We start from the raw sequence: 21,306 nt of genomic DNA, 5'->3' as shown, positions 1-21,306 counted from the left end.
AAAAGCAAGGGGGACTTGCCTTGCTGGTTCAGTGGTTAAAAATCTGCCTTGCAGTGCAGGGCATGCAGATTCGATTTCTGGTTGGGGGACTAAGATCTCACAATGCCGGGGGGCAACTAAGCCCACCAAATAAATAAATATTTTAAAAAATCTTGAAAAGTAATCTGAATTAATTTTACTGCATTTGTGTATGAAAAGTATGGTTTTTAGATTTCAAATTGCATATAACCTGTAAAAACTACCACTAATCAAGTTTTGGTATAATAATAAAAAAGAAAAAGCACAATTATCAAGAAAGACTTATTAACATACTCCTTCCCTTTTCCAGCCATACATCTGCTGTGTATGTGAGACCATCTTTTCTTCACAGACTTCAAAATAACATGTTGCAACAGACTGATGCAGAATCACATATTAAAATATTAGCTGATCTTCTGTTAAACTAGACATTAAAGTGATTTCCAAAAACGGGAAACAGTGTCACTCTTCTCCAAGAAAAAATTATATGGCTATTTTAAAGTGAAAATTTTTGATTGTGTTTACATACAGTTAGTTTATTACCTTAAAATAGTAGATATTCAAAATTTTCTCAGTTTTATTTTCTGATATGATAAATGTACTTATATAATCCGTTTAAGCAAAAGCTCTTAAGATTCCTCACTAACTTTTAAATGTAAAAGAATTCTGAGGTCATGAAGTTTAGAAACACAAATTGTACCATATCAGCAACTAAAGCTGTCATTTCTTTGCTCTTGTTATTTTAATGAGATAATTGTTTTAAAGGGGAAATAAACTTTTTGTTAGAGCTTATTAATAATTTCTATTTCTGCTTCATTGACTACACTAAAGCCTTTGTGTGAATCACAGCAACCTGTGGGAAATTCTTAAAGACATGGGAATATCAGACCACCTTACTTGCCTCCTGTGAAACTTGTATGCAGGTCAAGAAGCAGCAGTTAGAACTGGACATGGAACAACGAACTGGTTTCAGATCCAGAAAGGAGTATGTCAAGGCTGCGTGGTGTCACCCTGCTTATTTAACTTATGTGCAGAGTACATCATGCGAAATACTGGACTGGATGAAACACAAGCTGGAATCAAGATTGCCGGGAGAAATATCAATAACCTCGGATATGCAGATGACACCACCCTTATGGCAGAAATCGTAGAAGAATAGAGAGCCTCTTGATGAAGGTGTAAGAGGAGAGTGAAAAAGCTGGCTTAAAATTCAACATTCAAAAAGCGAAGATCATGGCATCTGGTCCCATCACTTCATGGCAAATAGATGGGGAAACAATGGAAACAGGGACTGATTTTATTTTCTTGGGCTCCAAACTCACTGCAGATGGTGACTGCAGCCACTTGCTCCTTGGAAGGAAAGCTATGATCAACCTAGACAGCATATCAAAAAGCAGAGACATTACTATGCCAACAAAAGTCTGTCTAGTCAAAGCTATGTTTTTTCCAGTAGTCATATATGGATGTGAGAGTTGGACCATAAAGAACTCTGAGAGCTAAAGAATTGGCTTTCGAACTGTGGTGTTGGAGAAGACTCTTGAGAGACCCCCTTAGACTGCAGTGACATCAAATCAGTCAATCCTAAAGGTAATCAACCCTGAATATTCATTGGAAGGACAGATGCTGAAGCTGAAACTGCAATACTTTGGCCACCTGATATGAAGAGCTGACTCATTGGAAAAGACCCTGATGCTGGGAAAGATTGAAGGCAGGTGGAGAAGGAGGCGACAGAGGATGAGGTGGTTGGATGGCATCTTTAACTTAATGGAGATGAGTTTGAGTAAGCTCTGGGAGATGGTGAAGGACAGGGAAGCCTGGCATGCTGCAGTCTATGGGGTCGCAAGGAGTCAGACGCGACTGAGCAACAACATTAATTATTTAGTTTCTATAATTACTTTGTTAGCAGTTATATCAATCACCTGTGCGTTATTTAAGTTTCACAAGTAGTGTAGCCAGGATTTGAATTTAACATCTTGACATCAGAGCACACATTGTTTTTCTCTTTGTCTGTGCCTTGGGGAATGTGGGATCTTAATTCCCCAACCAGGAACCTATACGCCCTGCATTGGAAGCTTGTACTCTTAACCACTGGACCACCAACAAAGTCCTCAGAGTTCGTTCTTATGACATAGAATGTTTGTCAGAATGGTCTGCTTTTCTGCTAGATTTAATGTGTATTAATACTTCTGACCGTTGTATCATAGATGATATTTACTTGTAGCATAGCCTCGTAAATACTCTTTCATTTCTTTCCTCTTTTAGGAAGACTTTTTTCCTTATTTACTTTTTCTTTTTAAAGTATAGTGTGAAAATCAAAGACATAGGGTTCAGAAACAGTTGAGCGTCTGCCATATTTTAGGGTCATCCTACTTCATCTTCATAATGGTTCTGTGTGACAGCTGTTACCATTTATGAGGAAAGTGAGGTTTGAAGAGGTGAAGTGACTTTGCTGAGTTGAGAGGTATTGAAATCAAGATTCACAGTCAGATATTAGTTTTCCTAAAAGTGGTTCAGTTTCCATTCTTAATGTGCTTCCTCCCAGGGAACGTGAGTGGGTAAGGAAAAGTGGGGGAATCTGCACTTATTTCTTTGTCCAGTTCTTTCGTTTGTTTTCTTCCTTCCTTCTCCTATTTCCTTCTCTCTGCATACTTAGAATCTTTCTTTAACTTGGATCCTCTGCATTGTTGGTGCCTCTCCTGAGTGTGATCTGTGGTGCCTGCGTCTGGGCTGGCTGGAAGAGAGGCAAGGTATTTAGGATTTAGGTGCTTTGATTTAGTATTAATATTTAGATACATTGGTTTGATGATTGAAGTAATACTGTGTTCTTTTGGGATCTGCTTGGACTGACTTAAGTGCCATATCCTTTTATCCAGTCTTCATATGAGAAAGTGATCGTTTCGGTTATTTGGACCGAGACGTATTTTGGCAGGGTAATCCCTACCCTAAAAGCCTTTATCAAGAGAAAAAGAGACGCAAACAGCGTTGGATTCTAATTAGCTTTGGGACTAATTTGCTTGTGTGAATTATTCAATGAGGAAGTCTTATAAAGTCTTTTGTCTAGGTGGAGAAAGGATGTTAGCATAAGATATAATAAGAAAAGTAGTCTCTCACAGAAGGTACCATTTATGAAATACCTACTATAATAAGGATAACTGAAGCTAAGTGAAAGGAAGCAATGTAGGATCTCTTACTATACAAAGCCAGGAAGCATGGAATTTAATCCAGGTAATAGTTTGGAGTTGAATGGATGATAGTTTGGAGTTGAATGGATTTAGATTAGTGGAGGAAAGAAGGGAAGACATTCCAGGTTTTGGCAGTTGCAGGATCAAACAGGAAAGAGCCTAGCATTTGTTCCTTAGGAGAGGTTTTATTTTAGGGCATGGGAAATAAAAATTATATAGGACAGCACCCAAATTGTGGTGGTAATCAAATTACAGGATTTGGAGTTTAAAAAAAAAAAAACAATTGGGGAGCCCTTGACTGTCCATTGATGAACCACAGTATGGTCCACGATCGTTGATCTGATACCATTCTGTATAAACTGAAGAGGAGGCCTCTCCTCAGGAAGCCTAGGCAGCTCCTGCAGCTAGGAAGTGAAGATCTGAACTGAAGTGGTGGCCATGGCTTGTGGGAAGGGGAGACTACGGATGGCTTCTAGGAAAATTACTGGGGCCGTGTAGAGGAAATTGAAGTATGTATAGGCTGAAACTGAGCGGCAGCAATCAGACTGCACATTAGTTAATAATTAGACTGCTGCTGCGTCACAGTAGAGGCAGAATAGATCTTCCCATTTTACTGTTTTATGTATTTATTTTTTTGGTTGTGCTGCACGGTTAGCAGGATCTTAGTTCCCCAACTGAGAATTGAACCCCAAGGCCAAGGCAGTGAAAGTGTCAAGTCCTGACCACTGTACCACCAGAGAATTCCCTGACCCATTTTAACCAGTGTAATTTTTTTTCTTGAATTAAAAAAATGTTTAATACAGTAGAATTTATTAATATGTAACATATTGACTTTTGATAGAATAATTATATGCATCTTTGCAGATGTTACTCATAGGAATAGAATTGGTGTGGGGCTGTAACCATTGGAAATGGAGTAACAGGAGAGAGAATTGGGATGTTTGTATACAGTAGTATACTGGTGGTGGAGGGGTGGTGGTGGCTACATACTCAAAATCACTTTTGAAAAATAGGTCATCTTTGAAGAACATGATTGGTTTAAAGAAAAATTTTTTTAAAGACTAGTAAATTTAAACATGTGATACTGAATGTATAGTAATTACTTAGGCCTGGAATTTATGAAAGGCAGTCATCTTGGCTATGTGCATTCTATATAACATAAAATCTTTCAAGAATTTTATGTTGAAATGCCCCTGACTGTTTTAAGAAAGAAAGGAAACTTTCTGGGAATTGGATGGGTCTAGCATGAGTACCCCACTCCAGTACTCTTGCCTGGCAAATCCCATGGACGGAGGAGCCTGGTAGGCTGCAGTCCATGGGGTCGCTGAGAGTCGGACATGACTGAATGACTTCCGTTTCACTTTTCACTTTCATGCATTGGAGAAGGAAATGGCAACCCACTCCAGTGTTCTTGCCTGGAGAATCCCAGGAACGGGGGAGCCTGGTGGGCTGCCGTTTATGGGGTCGCACAGAGTCGGACACAGCAGAAGCGACTTAGCAGCAGCAGCAGCATGAGACAGGAAAAATATTACCTCTAGTTAACGCCATACCTTAGAATCACCAAATAAAATAATGGTGACTTCTTATAGGTCTAATATCCTAAGAAATTATGTTTAGAGTTGTGAAAGTTTGTAGTATTTTTTTGTCTGCCAAGACATTCCCCGCTGCCCCCCAACACTGCAGGGCCTGCTGGGATCTCAGTTCCCCAGTCAGAATGGAGCCTGTGTCCCCTACAGTGGAAGCGATGGGTGTTTTAACCACTGGATGGCCAGAGAAGTTCCTTTGTTAGGACATTTTTGTTGAGTATGGAAAGTAAATTATAATGATGTTAAAGTTTGTATTCTTCTTGTTGGTATTATTTTAGCCAAAATCTAAAGATAATCCATTTTGGGGCTTTGAGATTGAAAGTTGGTGTGTAGTTTTTATTTGTTCATTATGTATCACCTGGGGACCGGCCCTCCTGGGTGACTCTGAGTCAGGTGACAGAGTTGCAGAATGCTTTGCAGTTCTTGTTGGCTGTGTATTTGCAAGTCGGTGAATTGATTACAGATGTTTCCAGTATACTGATATTATTAAGAATGATGACTACAGGGAAAGGAGAATTATTTATTTTCTAAGTGGTGGTGGTTGGTATTTTATATTGCCATTGTTTATCAAATCTTTTTTTTTAGGGGAAAATAGGATTTACTCAAAAAATTTCAAGTGGATGGTAGACTTTAGATACAAGTTTTGCTAGTAAAAAGCGTATTAATTTCCCCCATTAGTCAATGAGACTTGTGACTGCAAACACTAAGACATTTTCAAAATAAGAGAGTTTTTAAAATACCTGCCATGATAGCTGATGTTTGTTGAGGTTCATTGTTGGCCAGATACCATTAAATGCCTTAAATGTTTTATTTAAGTTCTAGGGGAGATAGTTTCCATTTATTCATACTTTATTTTTTGAATGCTGAGGCGACTTGAGCAGTGTGTTGGCTAGAGCGAGCATCCCATGTGGTCTAAAACTTGATTCTCAAGACTTCCTGGAGGGCTGGCAAGTTGGTCCTGGCGTGTCAACAGTTAAGAGTGTTATGGATGCAGTGTTCATTGCACTTCCATGAATAATGAGGTGGTCCTGGGGTACTCCTGGGGCACTGAATCTGGTGGCTTTCCTCCTACCTTGGCAGGGTCCTTTGTTGATTCTTCCATTGTCTCACCCTCATGGCTGTGGTCCTTTGTGTCTTTCTCTCGGGTCTAACTACTATTTTCATGTTGATGACTTTTAAATTTCTGTATCTTTGGATCAGATTTTTAGCCTGACTTAAGAATGCATGTGTTCGATTGGTATATTTACATCTCTTGGATTTCCAATTGGCATTTCAGACCTCTTGATTTCCTTTTCACCTCCACTTCAACCTGATCCTTCTCAGGTTGCTTGAGAAGGATCCTTCTCTCCTTGCTAAATAGTACTGCTCTCTTCCTAACTGCTCAAGGTAGAACATCTGTAAACCGTTCTTGGATTATTATTTTCCTTTGTCTCTCCACTCTTACGCAGTAGCAAACCCTGTTGCTTTTACTATTTAAACTTGGCCTTCTCTCCATTTATGTCTACTATCCTACTCTCTTCTAGGCCACAGTCATCTCTTACCTAGACAACTGCTACAGTCTCCTAACTGTCTTCTTATTTCATTTTTTCATCAGTAGAATGGTCTTCAAAAAATACTGTTCAGGTTTGCCCTTCCTCTGTTTAAGCTCTGCCAGTGTCGCCTGTTGATCTTAGAGTTCATATTGTTTAACAAGCCGTGTGCGTGTGCGTGCATACGGTCCCTCAGTTATGTCTGACTCTCTGCAACCCCATGGACTGCAGCCTGCCAGGCTCCTTTGTCCAGGGGACTTTTAAGGCAAGAATACGGGAGCGGGTTGCCATTTCTTCCTCCAGGGCATCTTCCTGACCCAGGGATCAAACCTACCTCTCTTGCGTCTCCTGCATTGGCAGGCAGGTTCTTTATCAGCAGAAACACCAGGGAAGCCCTTAATAGGCCCTACTCAAGTTGAAATGATGTAGCTCCTGCTTGAGTTTCCCAACTGTGATTACCGTTCCCTGCACACTCCCTTCACTCTAGTCTCAATATCATTTTTGAAAAAATTTATTGAAGTATAGTTGATTGACAGTGTAGTGTTAATTTCTGTTGTACATCGGGGATTCAGTTATACATGTGTTTGTGTGCTCTTTTTCACTCTTTTCCATTATGGTTTAGTGCAGGATGTTGAGTATATCCTGTGCTGTGTAGTAGGATCTTGTTGTTTATCCATTCTGAGTCTGTGATAGTTTGCATTTGCTAATCCCAAACTTTTAGTCTCTTCCCCAGCTCCATCTAGTTTCATGATCTTGGAGCACAGCCCTTTTCCTCTGCTGGCCTTTGCATATGATGCCCTCTTCCTGCAATGCTCTTTCCCTTGCTTTTTGTAGAATGTATAATTTGGATCTTTCAGATCCCAATTTAGATGTTATCTCTTCTAACTTATCCAGAATACTGTTACTCACTTGTCATATTCTTTTTATTGTCGTACCAGTTTCACCATTTAAATTATCTGGTTTGTTCACTGACTTTCTGTCTATTTACCCCCAGTACCTATTTTATTTACTACTTTGTAGCTACTCAGAAAATACTTGTTGAAAACGAATGATTGCGGTGACTAGCTGCTTAAAAACTAGCTTCTTGCATTTGTCCTTCTAATGCCACTTTTCAGACCATTTGTATCATATTGCTTATGATTTGGGAGCTAGAATAGGGAATTAACAGGGATTGAATGTAAAATGCCAGGCAGGCATTGTGCAGGGAGTGTATCCTGTACTGATTCAGTTAATCCTCAGAGCAATTTATGAATGTTTTACTGTTACATTTTATAATTGAGGGTGCTGCTGTTCAGATATTAACTATGACTACACAGTGTACTAAGGGCTGAAGCTAGGAATGGGACCCAAGGTTGTCTGACTGCAGGGTCTCTAAAGCACAGCGCATTAGGAAATTCTGTGGTGAGTTTGCTCTTAGGCAGGAAAGTAGGATTTTGGTCACTGAAAAAATGGGAAATGGATCTTACTTGTTCATTCTTCTTTCCTCTTCTCTTTCACCTTTTCACTACTATTAGCTAGTCCTTACAGTCACTGTTCACTCCTCCTGCTCCAGGTGAAGTGAGTGACCTTCACTGTATCCTTGAGAATTCTTTATAATTTTCTACAGCCCTCTTAAAACAGGAAAAAAAAAAAAAGTAGCGTTGAAAAGAGCATTAGTGAGGTAGTGTACTATAGGGAGTGTATTTTTATAAATACAGATTTTTAAGAAATACATGCAAATATTTTTTCTTTAGAACAGTAAGTTCAGAATGAACAGCACAGTATGAGATAGTTGACTTTAATATTAATTTTTGTTACTGTTGAAGGTGGTTTAGATAGGAAAGAGAATCGAAAGGAAGTATGTCTTCCTTTTTCTTTTAATATGGGTGAATATGTTAAAATTATTTTTTCTTCTGACATTTCATTTGTCTTCCCTTTTGTTTTTATTATTATTACTGCTACTACAAATTGAGATTATGGAATAAAAGTAGTTAAGGATTCACTGTAATTGTTACAGAAATAGCAATTATAGGTGACTATTGACATATCAGAATTTGTTTTAGTTAAAAACTAATCTGAGTTTTGGAGAAGGCAATGGCAGCCCACTCCAGTACTCTTGCCTGGAAAATCCCATGGATGGAGGAGCCTGGTGGGCTGCAGTCCATGGGGTTGCACAGAGTTGGACACAACTGAAGTGACTTAGCAGCAATCTGAGTTTAAACCATATACACTCTTAAGTTTTTCAGATAATACCATTGTTTTGCTAATGATAATTTCAAGAATCTCACTAGCATCAGTCTGTTAACATAGTGCTATAACTCTTCTTCCATCTTCATCATGGATGAATTTAATTAATGTTTGGAAGATTAAGGTGTGTATTATCAGATATTAGATAACTGAGCATTTATTATCTTAAATGGGTAGTCTTGTACAAAGTATTGGGGAAAGCTCTTTTATTAGATTAAATTAAGGGTAGGCAACCTATGATCCACTACCCAGCTGCCTATTTTTGTAAATGAGCTTTATGGGAACACACCAGAGCCATTCATTTTCCGTGTTACCTGTAGCTGCTTTTGCATTGCAGCAGTGTAGGTGAGCAGGCTCGTACAGATACCATGTATGCACAAATATTTACTATTTGGCTCTTAGGAAAAAGTTTGCTGGCCCATGGGTTACATTAACAACTTCTAATTTCCCATTGTAAACTTCCGTATGTAGTTTTTCACCTTTGCCTCCTTATCTCCTTGTTATTTTTATTAATCACTTTTCTTCTTTATTTCTTTTGTTCATCTATTTTCTGATTAACTGACTCTTCTGTCGTCTCTATTCTGTTACTGATACCACCCGATGATTTTTTTAAAAGATATTGTATCATTCAGGTCCAAAATTTCCACTTGGTTCTTTTTTATAGTTTGTATCAACCTGCTGCTGATTTCTGTCTCTCCCTTCACTTCAGATGGGTCTACCTTTACCTCTTGGAGCATAGTTAAAATAATTGCTTTTATGTTCTGTGCTTGGTAATTCTAGCAAGTAACATCGGAGTCTTTTCAAGATTGGCGTGTATTAATTGTCTTCTAAGAATTGGTTAGATTTGCTTGGTTCTTTGTATGTCAGATAATTTTGGATTGTGTCCTAGACACTAAATGTTAAGTTGTATAAATTCTGAATCATTTGTGGAGTATTTTTCTAGGCAGTCAACCCTGTTAGATTTGATTTCATGTTCTTGATAATTGGTTATATTTTACTGTATTTATATTTTAAATAATTTCAGATTGTATCCTGAATGTTTAAAAATTTGTGTTTTGTAGATTCTGGGTCCTTTACAATCCATGGAGAATTGAGATTAAAAGTTTTTTTTTTTTTAATAGACAGTTAACTTGGTTAGGCTCAGGGCTCAAGTTTGTTTTGTGTCTCTTTGGGGGGTGGTTTTAATCTTGATTTGTTTTCAGAGCTTTTAAAATGCTGCTTTGTATCTGTTCCATTTATGTACATCTCTGAGGGTGAGCCTGGGACTTCTATAAGTTTATACAGAAAATTAGAGATCTCCCCCTCCAGTTTGCTTCTTTGGAATTCCGCTAATACTCTCTGACCAACAAGGGGTCTTTCTCCATTGCCTCTGGCCAAGAAGGGGCTTCTGGAGTATCATAGTGCTCTTCCTTTAATTCTGACTTGCTTAATAATTTTCCACCAGTGATTTAAATTAAGATGAAATTCTTATCCTTGTAAAGACTACTACGGAATTTAGATGAAAAAATTGAGTGTCAGATTAGATTTCGAAATGAAATTAAATCGGAATCTGTATGATGAAATTAAATAGGTACAGATGTATTGTGTTTATATTCAAATGATTGATTACTTACAGTTATGTGCAGAATGAATCAGACATGACTTTGTGACAATTTCAGATGGAAAGAAAACACAGGTGGAGAATATTTATTACAGACAGGGTGAATGTATTAATAAGCTTAGTTTTGAAGTAAAGAAAGAAAGCTTATACAAGCCATGGTTGCATTGGTAATAAAAAATTGTCGCCTTTCCACTTTACTCTGACAGGATTATACCACATCTGCCTCTCCACAAGTGGTTAAAAGTTGAGTGTTTTTCCTGGAATAGACAAAAAGATTTATTAATATCAGCGGTGCTCTATTAACAGAGTTTTCCTGTGGAGTAGAGTGTACTCAGTTATTAAATCTCTGCATTTGATGTTAGGTCCTCAGAGCACTAAGGACCTGCCAAGGATAATTTGATGTGTTTCTCATTGTTGATGATTCTTTATTTTGTGAAGTCATTTCTTCTGTTAAATGTGGATTTCTTTGTTATTGTTTTTCTAGTGTACACACATACTTTGACTCATTCCAAGGTACTCTAATCTCCCCTTTGGTGTATTGACAAGCAGTATTGGTCCACTGGTTTAAGTAAGTGTGCTGTGGCTTGGGTTTGTTCAGTGTGGATAGAGAAGGATCTTTCCCAGCTGTTACTGAAGAGAAAAGTTTGTCAGGAGTTGTGTCAAGAAGCTGGCTGAGCAGATTTCCATATTGCATGGTTATTTGGCAGGGTTCAGAATAGTATAAGATCCTGCCATTGAAAGAAATTCAGTTCATTGCACAAAATCAGCTACCCATTTTTCTGTGGGGGTACCTGCTTTATTTATTTATTTTTTTAAGTCACTCAGTCGTGTCTGACTCTTTGCGACCCCATGGACTGTAGCCTACCAGGCTCCTCTGTCCATGGAATTCTCCAGGCCAGAATACTCACGTAGGTAGCCAGTTCTTTTATCCAGGGGATCTTCCCAACCCAGGGATTGAACCCCCAGGTCTTCCGCACTGCAGGTGGATTCTTAACCATCTGAGCCACCAGGGAAGCCCAAAAAGTGAAAGTGAAAGTCGCTCAGTTGTGTCCGACTCTTTGTGACCCCATGGACTATAGAGTCCATGGAATTCTCCAGGCCAGAATACTGGAGTGGGTAGCCTTTCCCTTCTCCAGTGGATCTTCCCAACCCAGGGATCCCAATTCAGGTCTCCCGCATTGCAGGTGGATTGTTGACCAGCTGAGCACCAGGGAAGTCTGTTTATTATTATTACTGTTGCATTAAGTTTCTCTTTGCTATGTAGATTTTTAGGATGGGCCATACTTCTTTTAAGTCTAGTGGACTAAGGAATTCCCTGGCGGTCCAGTGGTTAGGACTTGGAGTTTTCACTACTGGGGCAGAGTTCAATCCCTGGTTGGAACTAAGATCCCATAAGCTGTGTTGCATGGCCAAAAAAAAAAAAAAAAATAAATCACTATGTTAAAAAAAAAATGTCTAATGGACTAGATGATGATGATGAAGCATTTTGAGTTCATGACTCTACTGCAGTATTCTAGTGTTTGTGAATAGAATGGTAGACAAAACAAAGTGCTTGCTCCATCATGGAGTTTTAATATTTTAAATACTTGTTCAAGAATTAAATAACAACTTTATTGAGATACTCACGTACAATAAAATTCACCCATTTAAAATGTACAGTTTCTTGACTTTTGGTATATTTACAGACTAGTTTCACTATCACCATGGCCTTATAACCTAATTTTAGATTACTTCCAAAAGAAACTTAGGTACTTCAGCAGGCGTCCCTCCTTCCCCATTCCATCAGCCCTCTCCAGCCTAAGCATCCACTAGTCGCTTTCTTTTATACTTTTTGACTACTTAGCGTTTTGTATACTTTTTTTCACTCGGGGTTCATCCATGTTGTAGTATATATCAGGATTTTCCTTTCTTTTAATTGCCAAATAAAATTCATTGTATGAATACACCTCAGTTTTGTCCATCCATCAATTGATGGAAACATTGTTTCTACTTTCTGGCTATTGTAAATACTGCTGATTTTCCTATGCTATCATAGGAAAATTGTAAATAGGCTGTTGTAAATACTGCTGATTTCCTATGCTATCCTATCAGTTCCTATGCTGATAGGAACGTTCATGTATTAGTTTTGTGTGCACACATTTTTATTTCTCTTACATATATATCTAGGAGCAAAATTGCTGAGTCATTTAGTGACTCTATTGCTTAACCTCTGGAGAAACTCATATAGTTTTATGAATTCTGACAAATGCAGAGTTCTGCAGCCCCGCCATACTGAAAATGAAAACATTCATCACCCAGTGACATTCCTTCAGTGCCTTCTTTTTTTTTTTTAATTTTGTTAAAGAATAGTTGATTTACAGTGTTGTATTAGTTTCTGCTATACAGCAAAGTGATTCAGTCATAGATATTCTTTCCATTTTCGTTTATTGTAGATATTGACTCTGGTTCCCTGTGCTATGCAGTAGGACCTTTTTGTCCATTCTATATATTATAGTTTGCATCTGCTAGTCTCAGATTCCCAGTCCATGCCTCACCTCTGCCCCTGGCAACCATGTCTCTCCTCTCTCTCTGTGAATCTATTTCTGTTTTGTAGGTAAGTTCATTTATGTAGTATTTTGGATTCCACATAAAGTAATACAATGTATGTATTTCTCTTTCTGACTTACTTCACTTGATATAATAATCTCTAGTTGCATCCATGTTGCTGCAGTGGCATTATTTTGGTTTTTCTTTTTTTATGACTGAATAGTTTTCCTGTGTGTTGTGTGTGTGTGTGTGTGTATACACATACCATATGTTTATCCAGTTCATCCGTAAATGGACATTTAGTTTACTTATGTGTCTTGGCTATTGTAAATAGTGCTGCTGTGAACATAGGTTTGCATATTTTTTTGTCTGAATGCATGCCCAAACGTGCAATTGCTGGATCATATAGTGTTATCTCTTTTAAGATAAACTCTTCCCTAGACCCTAGTAGCCCCTATAGATTTGCTTTTGCCAGAGTGTTTGTAAATGGATGCATAGCCATTTTGAGTCTAGCTTCTTTCACTTAATTAGCATTTGAGATTCATTCCTGTTGTTACATCAGTAATTGTTTCCTTTTTGGAACCCTTCAACAGGTGGGAAGGGCTTCCCTGAGAGCTCAGTTGGTAAAGAATCCACTTGTAGTGCAGGAGACCCCAGTTTGATTCATGGGTTGGGAAGATCAGCTGGAGAAGGGATAGGCTACCCACTCCAGTATTCTTGGGGCTCATCTGGTAAAGAATCCGCCGGCAATGTGGGAGACCTGGGTTCGATCCCTGGGTTAGAAGATCCCCTGGAGAAGGGAAAGGCTATCCACTCCAGGCTAGCACTCCAGTATTGCTATCCATGGCCTAGAGAATGCCATGGATGTCCATGGGGTCTCCAAGAGTTGGACACGACTGAGTGACTTTCACTTTCAACAGGTGGGAATGTAAGTTGGTCTGCTGCTGCTGCTGCTAAGTCACTTCAGTCGTGTCCGACTCTGTGCGACCCCATAGATGGCAGCCCACCAGGCTCCCCCATCCCTGGGATCCTCCAGGCAAGAACATTGGAGCTGGTTGCCATTTCCTTCTCCAATGCATGAAAGTGAAAAGTGAAAGTGAAGTCGCTCAGTCGTGTCCGACTCTTAGCGACCTCATGGACTGCAGCCCACCAGGCTCCTCTGTCCATGGGATTTTATGGAGGTTCTTCAAAAAACTAAAAACAGAATTACCAAATATTAACAGCCATTTTTGGGGGGCAGTATTGGTCTTTTTTTGTATATATAAAAAATGAACAAAAACCCTAAGTAGAGTATGTTTCTGGGTAAATTTAAATGTGACTGTCAGGAAATCAATTTGTCATATGTGGTGAGTTGTGTTCTGAGGTAGAAAACCAGAGTCAGAACAAGGTTATTTCTGGCTAAGCACTTGGAGACTAACGTTTCTGTATTTGTTTTTTAAAAAAACGCAATGTAATGGTTCCGGTTGTTAATATTAAAATGATGATTTCCATCAATGTTTAAATCTAAAACACAATGGGAAAGAAGATATATAGGCTTGCAATCTAAAATCAAAACAGCTTAGGGAAACTAATTTTTTTCTGAAATTGGCAAAAACTCTGGATAGAAAAACAGGAAATTGAATATTCATATATTTTGTAGTAGAGGTATTAATGTATTTGATTAAAAAGTGCTGCCTAAGACCTTGCTGAAGATGTTATATACTATAAGGAATAGCTTGCCACTGCATTGACTCTCTAACAATGGAAAAATTCTGAGTTACAATAAGGGATTTTGAACCTGAATTATTAATAATAGCTTAACAGTAAACTGAATTGAAAAAAATATTGAAATTGCTAGTTTTATTTCAATGCACTTTTATTGGCAAAATAGAAACAGCTTTGAAGCAAAATTTGTATTAAAACATTGGTTGTTCAGTCGCTCAGTTGTGTCCAACTCTTTGCCATCCCATGGACTGAAGCATGCCAGGCCTCCCTGTCTTTCTCCATCTCCCAGAGCTTGCTCAAGCTCTTGTCCATTGAGTCGGTGATGCCATCCAACCATCTCATCCTCTGTCGTCCCCTTCTCCCCCTGCCTTATCTTTGCCAGCATCAGGGTCTTTTCTAATGAGTCAGCTCTTCACATCAGGTGGCCAAAGTATTGGAGTTTCAGCTTCAGCATCAGTCCTTCCAATGAATATTCAGGACTGATTTCCTTTAGGATGGACTGGTTTGATCTCCTTGCAGTCCAAGAGACTCTCAAGAATATTCTCCAACACCACAGTTCAAAAGCATCAATTCTTCAGCACTCAGCCTTGGTATCTTTTTTTTTTTTAATCATATTCTGTCATAGATTCCTCAGTTAAAGTAGGAGTAGATATGTCCATATTGTTTAGGTTTGAGAATACAGTTTCTGTTTTGCTTTTGTCCATACCACAATTACTAAAGTTGTGGCCTTAGATTTCTGTAGTTGCCAGTTTGGATCATTCAAGGTGTTCTTTTTGGGATATTTTGCATGTTTGGTGCCTGTACTTGAGAATGTCAAATTCTAATTCATTTTTATCTATTTTTATCTTTTCTTATAGCATAGTTTACCCACTCCAGTGTTCTTGCCTGGAGAATCCCACCGACGAGGGAGCCTGGTGGGCTGCCATCTCTGGGGTCGCACAGAGTCGGCCATGACTGAAGTGACTTGGCAGCAGTAGCAGCAGCATGGCATAGTTTCATGCTTGGGTTTGAGATGCTCTGTCTTTGATGCTGTTTAGGTAAATAGAAATCATCTGAGGATGCTTTACTGCTGTCAGCTGAAGGCTTCATTCTGGAATTTGCTTCTCTTACTTTCCTACTGTCTGTAGTAGTACAGCTCTCACCCTTATCTTTTATGACGATTTTCCCAGCATGTTGCTACTGCTGCTAAGTCACTTCAGTCGTGTCCGACTCTTAGCGACCCCATAGACGGCAGCCCACCAGGCTCCCCGGTCCCTGGGATTCTCCAGGCAAGAACACTGGAGTGGGGTGCCATTGCCTTCTCCATGCAACCATTACCATAGTCAATTTTAGAACATTTAATCACCTTGGAAAGAAACTTATACCTCTTGACTACCTCAGTTCATATGTCAATTCATATCTCTCCATTCCTCCTAGTCCCAAGCAATCGCTAGTCTTTCTGTCTTTATAGCTTATTCTGAACATTTCATAAAAATTACATAAGAGGTAGTATGTTGTGATTGACTTCCTTCACTTAGCTGTTTGCAAGGTTCATCCGTGTTGTAACACGTACAGTTAGTACAGTTGCCCCTGGAATAACATGGATTTGAAGTCCCTGGGTCTGTTGTTTGTGAACTTTTTCCAATAAAGAGCAGACTACTACCCAGTCCTTGGCTGACTGGATCAGAGAATGTGGGCCTGGGGACGTGGGGGCCAGCTGGGAGGTTATAAGTGGGCCTTGCCTGTGCTGCTAGGTCGACGTCTGTGACCCTCACATTGTTCAGGAGTCAGTCGTATTCCATTTCTTTTTATTGCTAAATTGAATTCCACTATATACTGCATTTTGTGTAGACTCTATTCATCAGCTGATTTGTTTCCACCTTTGGCTATTATAAATAATACTGCATATATGTATATAATTATTTATGCACAAGTTTTTCCAGGACATACTATACTGTGTATATTCTACTCACTTGAGTGAAGTTGGTGGGTCATAGTGCAACTTAATGTTTACACTTCTGAGGAAATGTCAGGTGGTTTTTCACGGTGGCTGTATTATTTCCTATTATCACCAGCAGTATATAAGGGCTCGGGTTTCTGCGTACTCTGGCCCACACTGGCCACACTTTTCACTGTAGCCTTCCCAGTGGGTATGAAGTGGTGTTTCATCATGGTTTTGATTTGCATTTCCCTGGTGACACTGAGCATCTGTTCATGTAGTTTTTAGCTATTTGTATATTTTCTTTGAAGAAATGTCTGTTCAGATCTTTTGCCCATTTAAAAAGTTGGGTTGTGTTTTAGTTGTTGAGTTGTAAGAATTCTTTATACTTTCTGGATAAAAGTCTCTCATCACACATATTCTTGCTTGCAAATGTTTTTCCGATTCTGTGGGTTGTCATTTCACTTTCTTGATGGTATCTTTTGAAGTATGAAAGTTTTATTTCTGTTGAAGTACAATTTATCTGTTTTTTTTTTGTCTTTTTTTTTTGGTTGCTGTTCTTTTGGTGTCTGTCATACCTATGCAATTCATTGCCACATATGTGGTCATGTAGATTTATTCCCTTATTTACCTTTAAAAGGTTTATACTTCCTAGTTCTACATTTAGGTTTTTAATCCACACTGGAGTTAAGTTTTGTGTATGTTGTGAGGTGAGCATCCAGTTATTTATTTGTTTATTTTTTGCCTTTGTCTATCTAGTTGTCCCAGGAGGAGATGGTTAATCAGTTTCTATATGTGACAGATCTGAAAAACTCAAAAAGAATTTTGTACATTCTTGAATTATTTTTTAAAACATTCTGAACGAATCTGGATCATTTTCTGTATCATAAACAGTGACACAGGATTTTTTTTTAGAATTAAAAATTATGTAGACTGTGTTTATTCACTTTAGTGCATTTACTTTTTAAAGCTAGGTTTAGTTTTCTTTTGTTAGGGTTGTTTTCAAAATATGCTGGTTTGTTTAAATTGTATTTCTTTAATTTTTGAAAGACATATACCTGATGGGTCAGAACTAATATTAAAGGGAAATTTCCAAAGCCATCTGTATTTGAAACAATGTTTGTTTTGAGAAATCGTGTGTGGTATCTTGTGAAATACAGTATAGTTCAGAAATTTTGCCCTTATTCTTGTATGTTATAGAAGTTATCCTTTTCATTATCAAAAGTAGGTAGAAATGAGAAAGTAAAGAAAGCATAGATCAACTAACGTAACTATTTTGCCTTAAAGGTTAAATAAGAATGCAGAAAAGATCTTTTCGTTTATTTGTATCTGTTGAAATTAGTTGCCTGTGTCTTCTCTAAAGCAGTGTTTGTGCAAAGGAATTTGTACCCTTGCTTTCTTTTGCAATGAGACAGTGTTAACTTGAGGCTGTTACTTTAAGAATATTGCTTATGCTGCGCATCAGGATAGCAGCTTTTCTTATAGTGTTGTGGGGCAGAGTTTAGGAACATTCACCTGGGAATTGTAAATGGACTGTTCGTATTTCAGCAAACTGCAGGAGTATTTCTATTGACTTTCACTGCTTGTTTCAGCCACTTGTTTTCTGATTTGTCAAAATCTGCCTTTTGAGGAGGTTCTGACTTTTGAGTCAAACCCGGTTTCAGGTATGATTGCCGTAGATTTAGAAGCTCATCCTGGTGGAGTTCATCATTCTTGAAATGTTAGTAAACATTTGTGTTAAAAATAATTATAGTTCCCCCTCCTTCCTTCATGGTACAGTAGGAAATGTTCAGATCATTATGTAATCTCATAGATCCTTGGATTTCCCTGATGAAATTTGGTCTCTGAGAATTTTTTATCTACCTTATTGACATTTAGTGTGGAGAGTTATGTAGTGAGTACTATAATAATCAGTTTAAATTCTATCGTGTTTTAATGCTCTTTAAGCTTCAAGTTTTGTTTCTGAAATTGATCTTGTTAATTTTTTATTAGAAAATGGGGAATTAGAACTTTTTTTGCATTTGTATTTCTGCTTAAGTCTTATTAATTCAGCTATTGCATATCAGCTGTCCAATCTTGCTAATGATTATGCTTTTATTTCCTAATGACATAATATAAATCGTAGCAGTTTGAATCACAGAAATGTCAAGTGGTTGTACTATTATTTCAACCACGAGATTTGAAAAATGAAAACAGTGTGTTCTGGAGCATTGCTCATGCGTATTACACACTGCTCGTTGTTTGAATTAGAATTTAAATAGGACTGTGAGGAGCTGTTTGCTTGTTATATTGAGCTGAAAGGCAGGTAAGCATTCAATGATTTATGCTGGAGATATGGAGCTTGATGGGAACTGGTAGTAAACTTTAATATTAAGTTTATTCTGTTGGTAGTTTTCAGAGGGAAATAAATGAAGTGAGTACTCTTTGTGACCAAGGGAAAAGAATGTTTGTTACTGGAACGTTGACCAAATATATGATTGTCTCTTTAGAAGTCTGGTAATCACAGTCATATTGTTAGCCAATGAAGTGACTAGTAGAAATCCTGAGCCTTAACCTTTCCTTGTAAGATGAGAAGGATGGTTCAGCCCTTGGGGCCTACTACTGATAGCTCACCTGGGACTTATCCCGCATGGTGGCAGTTGGCCCTAGCTTGAAAAACAGTAGTTGGCTTTGCAGAAGAAAGAAAGGTTTTATGTTTTCTACCATTCATGTGACCACAATGCAGAACCATAATTCAAAGTAAGTTTTATTTCAGCTAGGAATAGTCTTCATTCTGAAAGAATTGACAAGCTAATAGTAAGGACTTATGCTCTGAAACTTGTTACGCTTATGTTTTCTACATCGTAAATATGTATATAGTTTCTTTGGATGAAGCAGTTCCTTTATGAATGGTTTACCTTTGTTATTTCTCAGTGCAGCCTTTTAAATCAGTTCTTTGTGTGTAGGGGAGGGCCCTTGGCATGGTATCCAGCTGTTGTCTGAGGTTGCTAAATTTAAAGAACTATCTAAAAACTGGTAACAATGTTATTAATATTGAATGACTAAAGCATTGGGTTTTTTTGTTTGGTTTTCCCTCTCTCACCTCAGTAAACTGTTGCAACTTAGATATAAAGAATTTTATTTCTAATGATTCTTTTAGGCCTCGGCAACTTGTAGTCATTCTTACACAGTTATATTTGCAGCTGTCACTTTGTCTTCCTGTTTCACTGAATTAAAAAGGAACATGATGTGAGAATTAATTTGTTGAAGAAAGGATACTGTCTCATTTTGAGTTTATTACATTTGTAGTCTTTTAAAATACATTTAAATTATAAAAATAACTTATTTTTATTGTAGAAAAGGCACATAATACAGTTTTGTAATCCTGTCATCCAGAGATAATTGCTGTTAATCTTTTGGTGCCACTCTTTTGGTTGTCATTCTTAAAGAGGTGAAATATCACCTTACCAGATAGAACTTAAATCTTTCGGTTTTGAAGCTGAATAAAATGACACTCTTTTGAAGAATATCCTGACAACATGTTGAAATATTTTAAACTAAATTGTGGTGGAGAGCCTCTTTTTTAAAAAATGAAGAGTTGATGGGTAGAGATGGGAAAAGTAGTAGCTAAAATAGAAACATAAGGAAACAGTTGTATATGCCATTCCTGTGTAGTTGGAACAGACTTGGTCTTTGTCAGTAATTTCCACGTTGATGAATTAGTCTTATCTTCCTGAATATCCTGCTTATACTTCCTTAGTCTTTTTCTCTAAGAAGTAAAGGTGGTACAGTCTCATCGTGGGCCTAAAGTTAGGAGGCTTGTATGATTTTTATTTGTTTTGAGTTTCCATGGAATGGTTATCATGGGAATCCCTTTTGGAGAGATTGATCTAATCACATTAGGAAATTTGAAATACTTTGTTTTCCAGTTTCTCTGGAGAAGTAAGTAAGTGGATACCCCCACTAATTGGATGACAAAGCTTGGGTCGGTGACAGGATTTTATGATCGTAATTTGCTCTAACTGCTCAGTTCGTTTTTGAGTTCTCTGATCCTTAACTCGCTCTCCTAGAATTCCTAGAGGACCTGTGCAGCAGCCACTCGAGGACCGAATCTTTACTCCTGCTGTCTCGGCAGTGTACAGCACGGTGAGTACCTACCTCAGGGTTGTTTGTCAGATGCTGTGTGCTTTGCACATGAACCTTTGCTCTGATAAACAGTGTTAGATTGGTACATGATATGCATTTGACTAAAACGTTCAATAAAATCTCAAATAGAATTAGATGTATATAATGTGATGTGAATAGATCTTTCCCCCTGTTATCTTACTGTGAGAAGTCGGTATTGAAAGAAACATTCTGTTAAGGTAGATTGACTCATGCATCTGTGTTTGATCTCCTCCCTTTTCTGCCTTCCATAAATATTGTGGTTCTTCTAAGATACTGAGTTTTAATTTTTTTTTTTTTTACTATTTTCCTTTCAATTTTAATAAATTTTACTTTTTTGCTTTAAATTTTTAATCTTACTTTTTTTCAATCTTTGCATGTAAAAATGCAGAAAGTTTAGAAAAGAGTGGTTTTAATGGGAAGGAATTTAAATATTTATGTTAAATGATTTAAATTCATACATGACTGGAAATTTGAAAGAGAATGAATATAGTAAAATTAGAAGTGGATTTCAGGAATCTTACAGTAAGTCTAGGGAATTTAGGGGAGAATTGTGGAGTTTTTTTATTTTTTGTCTGTGCTGCACTGCTTGTGGGTTTTAGTTTCCTGACCAGGGATTGAACCCAAGCCCTCAGCAGTGAATATGTGGAGTCTGAACCACTGGACAGCCAGGGAATTCCCAGACATATCTTTTTAATGTTTTATTTCATCAAACCATTTATTTCTAGGATAGGGTGCTTTAAAGAAACTCATAATGTAGTGAGAGAATAAAGAATTGTAATCCAACTGATACAATAAAGCAATAATTCTTAACCTGTTTGGTTATAAACTACTTTTAGAATCTGAAAATGGTCGCAGTGCATTCTCCTAAGAA

General features: G+C 37.8%; 1 protein-coding gene across 14 annotated transcripts in view; it reads left to right on the top strand.

Annotated features, from left to right (window-relative positions):
* Positions 1-21,306, top strand: part of EIF4G3 (eukaryotic translation initiation factor 4 gamma 3) — a 353,762-nt gene that overhangs the window by 65,185 nt on the left and 267,271 nt on the right. For all 14 annotated transcript variants that reach the window (XM_070382560.1, XM_070382520.1, XM_070382510.1 and 11 more), the window contains exon 2: positions 20,339-20,414. In XM_070382560.1, the coding sequence (XP_070238661.1) occupies positions 20,339-20,414 (76 nt within the window). The remainder of the gene's footprint in view (positions 1-20,338; positions 20,415-21,306) is intronic.

Source organism: Bos mutus, chromosome 2 (genome assembly GCF_027580195.1).
Source record: "Bos mutus isolate GX-2022 chromosome 2, NWIPB_WYAK_1.1, whole genome shotgun sequence".
Lineage (NCBI taxonomy): Eukaryota > Metazoa > Chordata > Mammalia > Artiodactyla > Bovidae > Bos > Bos mutus.
The sequence above is the reverse complement of the archived record's forward strand: the minus strand, read 5'-3'. Positions and strand labels throughout refer to the sequence as shown.